At 41.6% G+C, this 11,701-nt stretch overlaps 1 protein-coding gene across 1 annotated transcript in view; it reads left to right on the top strand.

The window, feature by feature from the left end:
- Positions 1–3,930: 3,930 nt before the first annotated feature.
- LOC128358495 (coiled-coil domain-containing protein 136-like) overlaps positions 3,931–11,701 on the top strand; it is a 20,321-nt gene continuing 12,550 nt past the window's right edge. The window contains exons 1-3 of the mRNA XM_053318797.1: positions 3,931–3,985; positions 4,164–4,227; positions 11,436–11,701. The exon at positions 11,436–11,701 is cut by the window's right edge and continues 61 nt beyond it. Coding sequence (XP_053174772.1) covers positions 4,176–4,227; positions 11,436–11,701 — 318 coding nt within the window. The 5' untranslated portion in view covers positions 3,931–3,985; positions 4,164–4,175. The remainder of the gene's footprint in view (positions 3,986–4,163; positions 4,228–11,435) is intronic.

The raw sequence follows: 11,701 nt of genomic DNA, 5'->3' as shown, positions 1-11,701 counted from the left end.
AGCCTGCATTACTTTAGATTGTTTGGCCACTTGTTTGTAGCTGTAAACTGTAAACTGTTAAAAATCAATATTGACATATTGTCACTTTCACCTGGGTTAACAAAAAGTTGGCTATTTACACATCCAGCAGACACAGAACATTAAGATTATTTTGAAGAAGTGTTTCTGGCCATGAATGTCACTTTTAGATCTAGTTTGGCCTCCACCAACTACTGAGCAAATGATTTAGCTCTGTAGCTGCTAAATGATCAAACAAGTTCATGAGCTAGTTGTCTGTTGTTTGGTGCAGGTAGGTTTAAAGGAGTTTTTTGGCTAAAACAACTGCATGCTGCATCTGGATTAGAGCTGTGAGAGTCAACCAAAACAGTAAAAATTTCAGGCCATGAAACCAAAACCATCAGCTGAAAGGCACTGAAATGCTCCTTAGAGCTGTGAGGAACTGCAGAGTCAAGAGATAATTCTCTGTTGGTTACTATAAAGGACCCCTTTCACATACACATGCCTGATTTACTAAAGGTTTGTGTGTGTAAAAACGTGAGCATCTGCAAAAAATGTGCAAGCTGATCTACTAACGCAGCGCACTGAGGTTTGCGTCTTGCAACTGTGCAAGATAATACACGCTGTCCATTTAGTACATTTGCCATAATGAATATGTAATATGGGGCGTTTCAACTCCAGTGTGCAAAATACAGGGACGAGAAAATGCAAATATGTTATTTAGCATGCGCATTGTGATTTACCAAACCTGAAGGTAATTTTTCTGACGAAAACTGTGTCTATAAATAATACATTTGAAGGGCAGGTATTAACCGGCTGAGCACTGCACACAGATGACTTCTGTTACTATGGAGAGGAGGAGACGGGGGCACAATAACTTTTCCAAATGTGTTATATTTTTGGAGTGGAATATTTTTGGTTTTACTAACAGAATTGACTTCGTCACAAATACTCTCCCATATGTCGGTTTTTCTGGTAATATTTGCTTTTTTTATAACTCAATATATTTGTTAACCTCTTGCACTAGATCCTGATCACATTTCATTTTGCGCTTGCAGCTTTCTGCTCGTCCAAACTCTCCATTCAGACACGCAAAACCCTCATTTACATACTTCTGTCTCCACCCTGTTACACCTGTTTTCATTTACGCAGTTATTATTAGTAGATCACCCGCAAAACGCACACAAACAAAACGCTATTGCACTGTGCACGCAGTTTAGTACCCACTATTTGGGATCTTAGTAAATCAGGCCCATAGTCACTTGATCCACTATATACTATTTAAAAATACTGATTATAGGAGCTTCAATGTATTTCTTTTCTGTGTGCTAAACAAACACATAAGCAGTGTAGTCACATAATAGGATCAATGTAAAACATATGAACAGTATATCAGACATAAATTCCACACATATTGACATGGATGGTTCACATTTTTCTGCAAGTAACACAGTCATTGGAAAGCGTCATTCCACTCAAGATAACATGAATGGAGGATCTAAACTAAAAGATACAGATCACAAATACTTGAAGTAACTGTTGGTCCTTTGTGCGTTTATGCATGAATGTGACCGTTTGTGTTACATGCCAATTACAGGCTCACATTCCTGAGGTCTATGCTGTAGTTGTGGGCACCATGCATATGTGACTTTTTGAATCTGGACAATACAAAGACCGCAGTATGATTCCCTGCATTTGACCTCATGCTCCGTGGGACTGATCTTTGTTACAGAACAAACAGCTCATCTCTAACACTGCTGCTGGGGGCCAGACCTTGGTCAAATGGGACTTGTAGATATTTTTTGGGGTCTTATTTTCCTTTTTTAAAATCACTGTTTTAGTTCGCTACAGTATGGGTGGGGTTTTCCACTGAGAAAAAATTGAATGATTTTCAGAAAGAGCTGTTCCCAGCAGCACGGAATTCAACAACACACTCAGTGTATTTTGGCAAATAGATTTACAGCTGCATCTATGTGAGATGTCCCAAGGCAGTTACATCCCGCCCATCTGTTTCAGCAAGCAGTTTTAAATAAGCACTGAGAATGATTTTAGTGATTGACCAAGGTTTGATGGTATCTGCATTCACCCTGTACACCCTGTCTGCAACCAGACTCCTGCCACACTAGAGTGACACGGGTGGATCGAAGCCAGACGTTGTCAGCTCATTATCAACACCTTGTCAGTCAACTCTCTCCACAGCTCTCCCTGCCTGCCTGCGTGTGTCTCTGTGTGGGACTGTTATTGTGTTTGGTGAGGAATTTGTGGGATGACTTCAAATTGAAAGATGCCTCCATGCTAAATCTGCTTGTCTGGGGATAACAGCTGCCTGAGGAAGTGAAGGAAGTGCTTACAACCAGGCATCAATCTTTTTCAATCTGGTACCTTTTATCCTTTGTTACTTGTTGCTTGTCCCTGAGAAGTCAGTTGCTTTTTATCTTAGGTACAAACAAGACCATGCTGACACTTAAACAGAGACTTTCTGCTTTTTTCTGTTAATGTTGTTTTTTTCTTTCAGATGTCACCAGGCTCTATATGGGTACATGTGTGTGACTATATGTTTTGTGTACGTGTGCGTCTACAAAGCATTTCCTGCTCTCAGACAGCACTGTGATAGGAATATCCTCTTACAGGGCCAGCAAACCGTTAAGCCAGGCCCTCCTTTCCTCTCTCTCTCTACGCTGACATACTTTGAGATTGTTTCACGGCACACCTAACATTTCTGGCTTCTTACGTGCTTCAGAGAAGTAACCAGATGTGATAGCGGCTTAAACGGAGGGAGGGAAAGAGAAAGAAAGAGGTGAGAAACAGACAGAGAGACTACATGTAGAGAGTTGTTATGAAAATAGAGATGGAGGGGGGGCTTGTTTCAGATGCTGTTCATAGCACAAGAGTCACCGTTCATTAGCAGTAAACAGAGAGAGAAAGCGTCAGTGTGGGGAGTGGAGGAAATGAACAATGGAAGGGAAATGATCAGTAATCTGCAGTGCTAGCTGTCAGCCTCCACTGCAACAGCCTGTCTGGATCTCATTATAGGTAAATTAATTTGGCTTAGGGGCTGAATGTTCACAAGTGTGTGAGGAAGCTTGTGTGTGTGTACAGGAAAGCACAGATGAATTGTGAGCACTGCAAGAAGCCAAAATGTAGTACGCTTTGGTCATGTGATCTTCTTAACTTGTTTTAGAAGTCTCTTATCTGATTTTTTTTGTGCTTGTGTACATGTCAGGTTTAGATTCTCAATTGCCAAAAACGTTTAATTAGGTGCTAATTGTCAAGACAGTTGGAATTGACATGATAAATATATGCAGATTTGGCACTACTGGCAGCCAAATGCATTGGGTCAGTGGAGATCTGCTGTTTTGCCAACAGTTCCACATTGGTGGATTGAGCTCTTAAATTATGCCTTCTTATTATAATGTAGAAGGGAAAGCCTGAGATCTTTTCCAGATTTGGAATTTCTAAATTCATTTTGATTTTTTTTAATCATTTAGAAATTACTCTTCTTTGTGCATACAGTATATTGTTTTCGGGTCTATTTGACAGACTCTGTACATTTCAGTACATTTTATGTGTGCTTTTGTTTGGATTGCTCACTGTAGATGTAATTCCTTTAGAGTTGAATGATGAATAGATATTGAGTATTGTACTGTTTGCAGACAAAAAATGAGGAAAATAGGAAAGAGGAAGTGGATGCACTGAAAAGAGGGAAGAAGTCAAAAGAAGAGTACAAAAATAGTAAAGAGAGTAAATCTAAGCAAGGAGGGCAAAAGAGAGAGACTGTGTGTGTGTGTGTGTGTGTGTGTGTGTGTGTGTATGTATGAGGGAGAGAGAGAGAGGGAGAGAGGGAGGTCTGTGCAGGGAGACGAAGCCTGCCGTCTGGAAAACAGCATCTTTCCCTCGACTCTGCTCCTCCCCTCTTCCCTCTCGGCATCTCTCCCACGCTCCAGAGCTCAGCCTTCAGCTCCCCGGATCCTCCCCAAATTCTCTTGAGGTACAGCCTGTTTGTGTGTGTGTATGCACTGAAGCCTGTGTGTATGCGAGTACTTGACGTTGTGCTCAGTACTTTCCGTGTGTTTGTCTCTCTCTCTCCCTGCAGCTGAGGTGGGCGTGTGGAGCCTCTGACCCTCTCTCGCCCACTCTCTTTCTCTGTCTCTCCCTCTTTGCTGCAGCTACAGGGGGCTATGGATGGACTGCGTTTACCTCCACTCATCGAGGAGGCTTTGGACTCTACAGGTCTGTGCAGCTGTTTTGTCAGTGTGTGTTTATCTGCGATGCTGCTTCTGTGCAGTTGGATGCCGTGTGGCTATTTTTAGCCCACACTACAGATCAGATATGATCAGCTGAAATAGGTAGAGGGTTGATGTTTATCTCTATTAAGACAAGAGTGTTTACTCCTAAAGTGAGGGATGGGGTGGCGACCTGAAGAGCCGGAGGAGGAGAGAGGTGGTCAGGTGGTAAGAGGTGGGGAGATTATTGTGGAAGCTTGTCTTTATTAGGAGCTGTAGTATAGCTGACAGACTGACTGACGACTGGGCATTACTGTCAGCTCTGGTATCTGTGGACATTTGATGGAGACTACACACTGCCAGGTAATGGATGGATGGCAGCCAGAGGCAGGAAATAATGTAGTCATTAGTGTAGACTGTGTTAGATATTTGATGTGTTGCATATGTTATTCTGAGACTGATTGATAATTGATGCACTGTGGAGTCATGCAGTGTTGGATGTTATTTTAGTCGAGCTATGATTTTTTTATACTTCATGCTCAGGTTGTTTTCAGCTCACAAATGAATTCTTGTGGAATATTCACTGTGCATATTATGGTTTTGTTGAACTGTTGAGCTGTCGCAGCAAAAGATGAAGTTACCAAACAAGTTTAACAGCTGAACCACTAAATGTTCAGTTATGACATTTGGCACAATGCATCTTCATTTTTCCCTCATACAGAATCAGTACTGTTTAACTTTGTGCAACAGTTCAGTCAAGAATGCGTGGTATGTTTTTGTGTGTCTTTGTGACGGAATGAGGAAGAAACTGTAACTGTGAGTTTTCTGTGTGTTTTGAATGGGTGTGCAGACAGATAAACTCTCTGTGAGACACTGTCAGGAGGATGTTTATTGGTGTGGAGGGGGACAGAGAGAAAACCACAGGTCAACAGCCTTTTGACCAGCAGCCAGATTGCCAGGATCTGACTTCCTTTTCCTGTGTGGTACTGTCCTAAAATTAAACTTGCAATAACATTACTTTGGTGGATTATCTCTCGAGGCCCCTTACTGTGCAAAGTTAGCTGTAGAATTAATAAACTAATTTCTTCTAAATGTCCAGTGACTAATTTCCTTTATTACATTTACTAGCCCAAAGCCTCAGCACTGACCATCATAACTTGGATGCTGTCTCAGGAGAAATTCCTTCTCCCTAACACGTATTTCTGTTATCTTAACTCTGGAGACCTCTTTTCTTTCATCACAGCCTGAGGCTTGCTTTTAAAGCTGGAAATTCAGCATCTAGTGATGGCAAGTGTCTTGCTTAATGTAGCGTGAATCCTGACTGATTGACCATAATAAAGATAGACATACAGCCAAGCAAAAGTGGATTGAATAACAGCTAGTATTAACTCTCATTTTTTAAATTACACTCGTACTGGATTAAATTGCATTGCAGGTCAATTCTGGCTAGAGTTGATCCTGATAAAAAGGTGACTTTATTCAGAACAATGGCTATTTTCTAGACCTTCATGTTAAATACTTTTCCAGTCTGTCTGGGGGACAATTTTATGCTGCACTTGAAAGACTAAAATCACTTATCACATCTACCAACAGGGAATACAGATTCACTTACATAAACACACCTTCCCACTGATCAATACAACACCATCAAAGGCTGATTTGGCATTTGAAAGCTGTTTGTGTATCTTAACAACCTTCGGCCACCATATTGTTCCTCCTACATGCACGAGTCGACCATCTCTCTCCATCCTTCTCTGTGCTTTCCCACTCAGTTTCTCTTCCCCCTCTTCCAGTCGCAATCCTCTGCTCTCTTCAGCACCCACACACACTCCAACACACACACACACACACACACACACACACACACACACACACACACAAATGCACAGACACGCAAACCTTTGCACCTGCCTGTACCTCAGCCCACGCAGAATCTCTCCTGTCCTCTCCTCCTTTCCCTACACTCCTCTCCAGTGTTGTGCCCTCACACTGTGAAATTCACATCAGCAGCGATACTCCCCAAGGGTGCACAAACAGGATTTCTCTCGGCTCACTGGAACTAATAAACAGCAAAGTTGCTGCCTAAGACAAACTTTGTAGATTTGGGAGCTGCAGAGATCTCTGAGAAAAACAACAATGTGAGATTCTCATACCAGTGTTTAACATGACCAGTCATGGAGCTAAGTGAAAACAAATCCTGCATGCTTTTCCACCCATGGGCGTTTCAGCTCCTTCTCTTTTAGTCCTGAAGCTCTAGAGTGCGACATGTTTCCCTGCACAACCCTATCCCCATTTGTGTCCCAAGAGACTTCAGTACTTCATTTTAAAGCAGGCTTTCAAGGCACTCTGTGGGTCTCTGACAAAACTGAGTGTGCCATATGTTTTTTTCCTCTTGGTTGGGTAATGGAAAAATTCTTAAAACTTCATATGAGTAGAAAAAGTTCATGATCTCATGGGGCTCCTTCTCGCAGTTTATTCTATGGATTTTTCTTGACTTTCTTGACTGAACTGTTGAGCATTGTCAACCTATCATTAGCACGTCCTATCTCTCCCTCTGTGTCCTTATCCTTTGTGGATTTGGCAGCAACATGGTAAGCTGTGGTATCCCCTCTTTCCTCTGTGATTTAAGTGATGTAAATCTTCCTGAGAGATTTGCTTTCAGGTGGGAGGCACTGATTTGTGATCAAATGGATTATTATTGCATCACTTGTTTTCATGCTTTGCTCTCGGTTGCTCTTCATATCTCTTAATGGAATAGCTACACAACAGACACATGTGTACATGTACACATGCCCCCATAAAAAATAAAAACCTATTACCTGAATCAATCAAACGTGCACACTGACACGGTTTTTGTGCATGCTCATCTAATGAGGCTAAATTATTGCACATTCTGCATTTCTGTTTCATTGACCCATTTTCCCTTATTTCTCTTTGAAAGTGTAAACATGGGTTTTCCATTTTCCATTTAATTAATTCAGTCCAAGTCTTTGGTACTTGTGGTTCCTGTTTCTTTTCTTGTCTTCTCCTGCTGTTGTTCCTCGTGCTCCCTGGAGTTGTCAAAGTACAGAGTGAGGAGGAGATAAATTCACATTACCTCATCAGATCTCTCTGTAGTTCGCTGCCCATCACAAGCTGTTGGGTCTCTAGTAACGTTATGTGGGCTTCATGAAGGGACTCCGGATAAGATTGCTTGGGTTTCTCTGTGGGGAAAAGCAAATGACAGACAGAAAGGTTTCCATAAGCAAAACTGTGGACAACAACAAAACCTTATTAGCAAGGTGACTTTCCATATGGTGAACACCTGGGTTGCAGAGGTCACCATGGAGATGAACTAGTGTATGGCTTCAAGTGACTCCTCCTTAGTGGTTAGGAGGAAGGGATCAGTAGAAGCAGCTCGAGTGCCCTCAGGCCATATCTTAACTTCTCCTTTCTTGTATCTCTCTTGTTGTCTTCTCCTCCTTTCCTCTTTTCAACCCTCCCCCTTCCCTGTGCTGTATGATGTGTTGTTGAGGAAGTGTGCCAGTGCAGGGGAAAAGCTACAACATCAGTACTCGGCTGGCTTCAAAGCTGGGGTAGGAGGGGGTGTAGTGCATTATGCACGGCCTCCTACACACCTACAGAGATCCATTGCATACATATATACACTGAACAGAAGCAGTATAAAGCATAGGATGTGTGTGATCATATATATGTATATAGTCTCACTAAGAGTGGGGATCAGGGATACTCAAGTCTGCATGCTCACATACATATATACACATATACATGTACAAATAGTAGTACAAATAGACAGTTATTTACACACACAATATACACATATGGACATGTTGATACACATTATATAAATAGGACAGACGAAAACGCAAACACATGTTACACACACACCACTATCACCACCACTGTCAGCCAATGTCAACACCTGTCTGCTTAATTTCGTTTTCATGCACTGTTCAGCACGAGGCATACATCACGCTACACCTGCAGACAGTCTGTAGCTCTTGTTTCAGTCAGCTGTCACTTCCTTTCACAGCTGATTTGACTCCAGATGTTCCTCTCAAAACAGTAAAATTAGATATTTTCAACAGCAGCCACAGAGAAACAATAGAAAAGCTCATATGCAAAATACTTTGTGTCACATTTTTAATCATATACCAATATGAGAAATGTGGACCATTCCTTATTCAGTAATGACTCGTGGCATACCCTGCTATTTACTGTATTACACTGTAAGATTGAGTTTCAGTTTTTGCTGCATTTTTAATATTTAGAACTACATCTCTAACTGCAGAATCACACTGGTTATTTGATGGAGAAAAGCTTTCCTGTGGTGCCAGGCTGAAGCAAGACTGTGCCCTACATCCACGCCTCTCCCAGCCAGCACGCTACTTTATACTAAAAATCTTCACTCTGCTCCTCAATTTTGCAAAGTGCAAATATCATTACTCTTCACCCCATCACCAAACACCAAAACCCCAAATGGACACCAAATCCAAAGCAAAACAAAGGGTTTGTGTTGCAACATTAGTGTTTAAATTTAATCTCAGACAAGGGTCCTGAGATGCTGACACTGCTTGTCCACTCTTTTCTAGAGTAGCACAATGTTTGCATTGACATACTCAATGCGTTCTGCTGCAATGTGATTACGAAGGAATGTGCTGTGGTTAGATAAAGCCATCCTCTCCCTGGAGCTGTAACACTGCTCCTGAGATGACATGGATGCCCATCCCTACTCTTGTATGCAAGCAGCGTCCATGTCTAATGCAATCCCAGCTTGACTAAAAACCAGCCCCATGGCAGGTATGCAGTACAGTGATCACAGGTGTCACTGCAGCTGATTCTGCTGCATAGTGTGTTTGACATTCACTCACAAGGTGAGATGATAAAGCTTATTTAAGACGGGAAATAATTAACAAGCTGTTGTACAAAGCAAAGGAGACTTATGGGAACACTGCAGCAGGGGTTGCTCTGTAAGGGGGGCTTGTATAGTTCATGCAGCCAAAGGGAGTTTAAGAGTTTTTTCCCCAATACATCTGTCTAGTATTAATGGATTTCCCAAACAATTTCTCTTGGGCATGGAGCAAATGTCCAGCAGCAGTACATCAAGCAGGATAAAAAGCTTTGTACAATACTTAATTTGTGCTGTGTTTTCATTGTAATCTGACTGTTACTGATCAGTTGTAGTTTGTGTCCAGCCCAGGACAGTCTACATTGCGCATTTGTAAAAACAAAGAACTGAAACACAGCCAAAGCTTTCCAAGTTATCTCACCCTGAGCTACTCATCCTGAAAAATTTGGATGTGAGTGATATTCAGTGGGAAGCCTTTTGTCTCTTGATGGCCTTTAGCTGCCGCTGGCTATACAAGCAGCTCAAGCTCTCCCCCTGCCACACAGCTCCAGCTCTCTTCTTTATGACTAACTCATTACTCCAGCATCAAAGTTTAATGACAAAATAGCCCAGTGCTCATGAAACCTCTTACACGCCTCTCAGGGGATGCATTATTTAAATTAACATTATTATTTGACAGGAAGGAATAAAGATGCAGGCTGCTGCTATTGTCACACAGATAATAACAATAATAAACTTTGTTTATGTGCCACCTTTCATACAAGAAATGCAGCTAAGAGTGCTTTACAATAAAGAAATTGTATACATAGAGTGCTCCAAATAAAATGGGTAAAATTAACATAAAAACAGGGACAGAATACCATAATTAATGTGACATAATATAGGATGAAAATATGTTGCATGTGCTTAACTGTAATGGAAACAGTTACATCCAGCAAAGGGGGAACAACAAGGAAGAAAAATAATTACCACAAGAAATGGAAACATCCCCAGAGTCCAGATTACCCCAGTGAACATCACTCTTAATTAGATAGATCTTTAGTTAATGCCTTACTCCGTCCCCTGCTGCACCTTTTTTTCTCTTGTCACATCTCTCTGTTCTCATCTCTCAACAAACACAGTTCCTCTCTACCAACCTCACTCTCCTTTCTGACTACAAATAGCAATTTTGAGCCATTTGGAGACCACTTTAACATGAGCGTTTGATGCTACATATCAATTTATTTCTGAGATGGACTTGACCCTGGGGGGCATGTTATTGAGAAATAGCATGGAGTGACATTAGGCCAGCGTGTGTGATGTAAGCAGCATTTCTCGAGATGAGACAGTAACTGAAGCACAAGTGATCTTTTAACTTTCTACTGCTCCTGACAACAGCCCGACACTTTCTCCAACACTCATCTGAGCTCAATCAAATTTATATACTGCTATTTTGTTGTGCTCTAGATGACGCCTACCCCTCTAGTTTTGGCTTTGGCCGTTAATCTTGACAGTTTCAGCAAAGCAACAGCTGTAGCTATTGTCAAGTAAAGTTTATTTGTATAGTCCATAATCATATGCAATGTCTCATTAGGCTTTACAGGCCTGCATTTACAGCAACTCCCAACTCAGTCCAAGCTGTCCACAAAGAAGGAACAAAAAAACCTTAAAAAAAGAAAACAAAAGCCTAAGAAAACTGTATATTGTGAGACAATCTGATATTAGAGAGGCGCATGTTTGTCACATCTTTCTTACTATGAATGGTCGCTTGTGTTGTTATGGACTTTGAGGTGCATTGCTGAGTGGTGAGTCATAGTGATTGCTTCAGCATACAGGCTCACCTCCCCCCTTCTTTCTCCGCATTGTGTCAGCTAACTTGCTCCACCTACTGGTTAGAAATATAAATCCACAGCACAGATAGATGAATGTAAAACAAGATCATGTATGTGTCTTAAAAATTTTGATCAGATGGCTTTAATGTGTGAAATATATTAATGCTGTCTCGCTTAACATCTACATACTTTCTAAACATTTTGACACATTTTTGGAAAATAAGCCTTTTTCCCCAAGTGAATAGTTTTCTTACATCTTTTCTATTAAAATCATAATCTGCAATCTCTTCAAAAGCATATAAATTATTCTGTATATTTAAAGTGAGTAGTGTGTTAAATTATTGTAGATGAGTGAAATAGAGGTTGGACTCAATGCCACTTTAATCACAAGATGGTGCTGTTGATTCAAAATTAAAAACAATCTGTGGCTAGTTGAAAGCATGACTAAACTGAGGTGATGACAGAGTGCTTTGTCACCTGTAAATCTCTCTTTCTGTCTCCCTCTCTTTGTCAATGAGGCATCCCTTTCTGATTTCACTGTCATTTTTCCACCAGATGACCCTTGCGATCTGAAAGCAGACAGCAGCCCCATCATGGACAACGAGATAACAGCAAAGGAGAGAGGCGTCCTGGAAGAGAACAACGAGAAGGAGGAGATGGACCAGGAGAGAGCTCAAGAGGAAGAGGAGGAGGAGGGGGAAGAGAAGAAGCTGAAGGAAGAAGATGGCGAGGGGGAGGAGAAGAGGATGAAGGAACAGGAGCCGCTGACAGAGGAGCAGGAGCTGGAGGAGCTGAGGGCCCAGGTGCTGCAGCTGCTGCTG

This window comes from Scomber japonicus, chromosome 5, assembly GCF_027409825.1.
Source record: "Scomber japonicus isolate fScoJap1 chromosome 5, fScoJap1.pri, whole genome shotgun sequence".
NCBI classification, from domain to species: domain Eukaryota; kingdom Metazoa; phylum Chordata; class Actinopteri; order Scombriformes; family Scombridae; genus Scomber; species Scomber japonicus.
The sequence above is the reverse complement of the archived record's forward strand: the minus strand, read 5'-3'. Positions and strand labels throughout refer to the sequence as shown.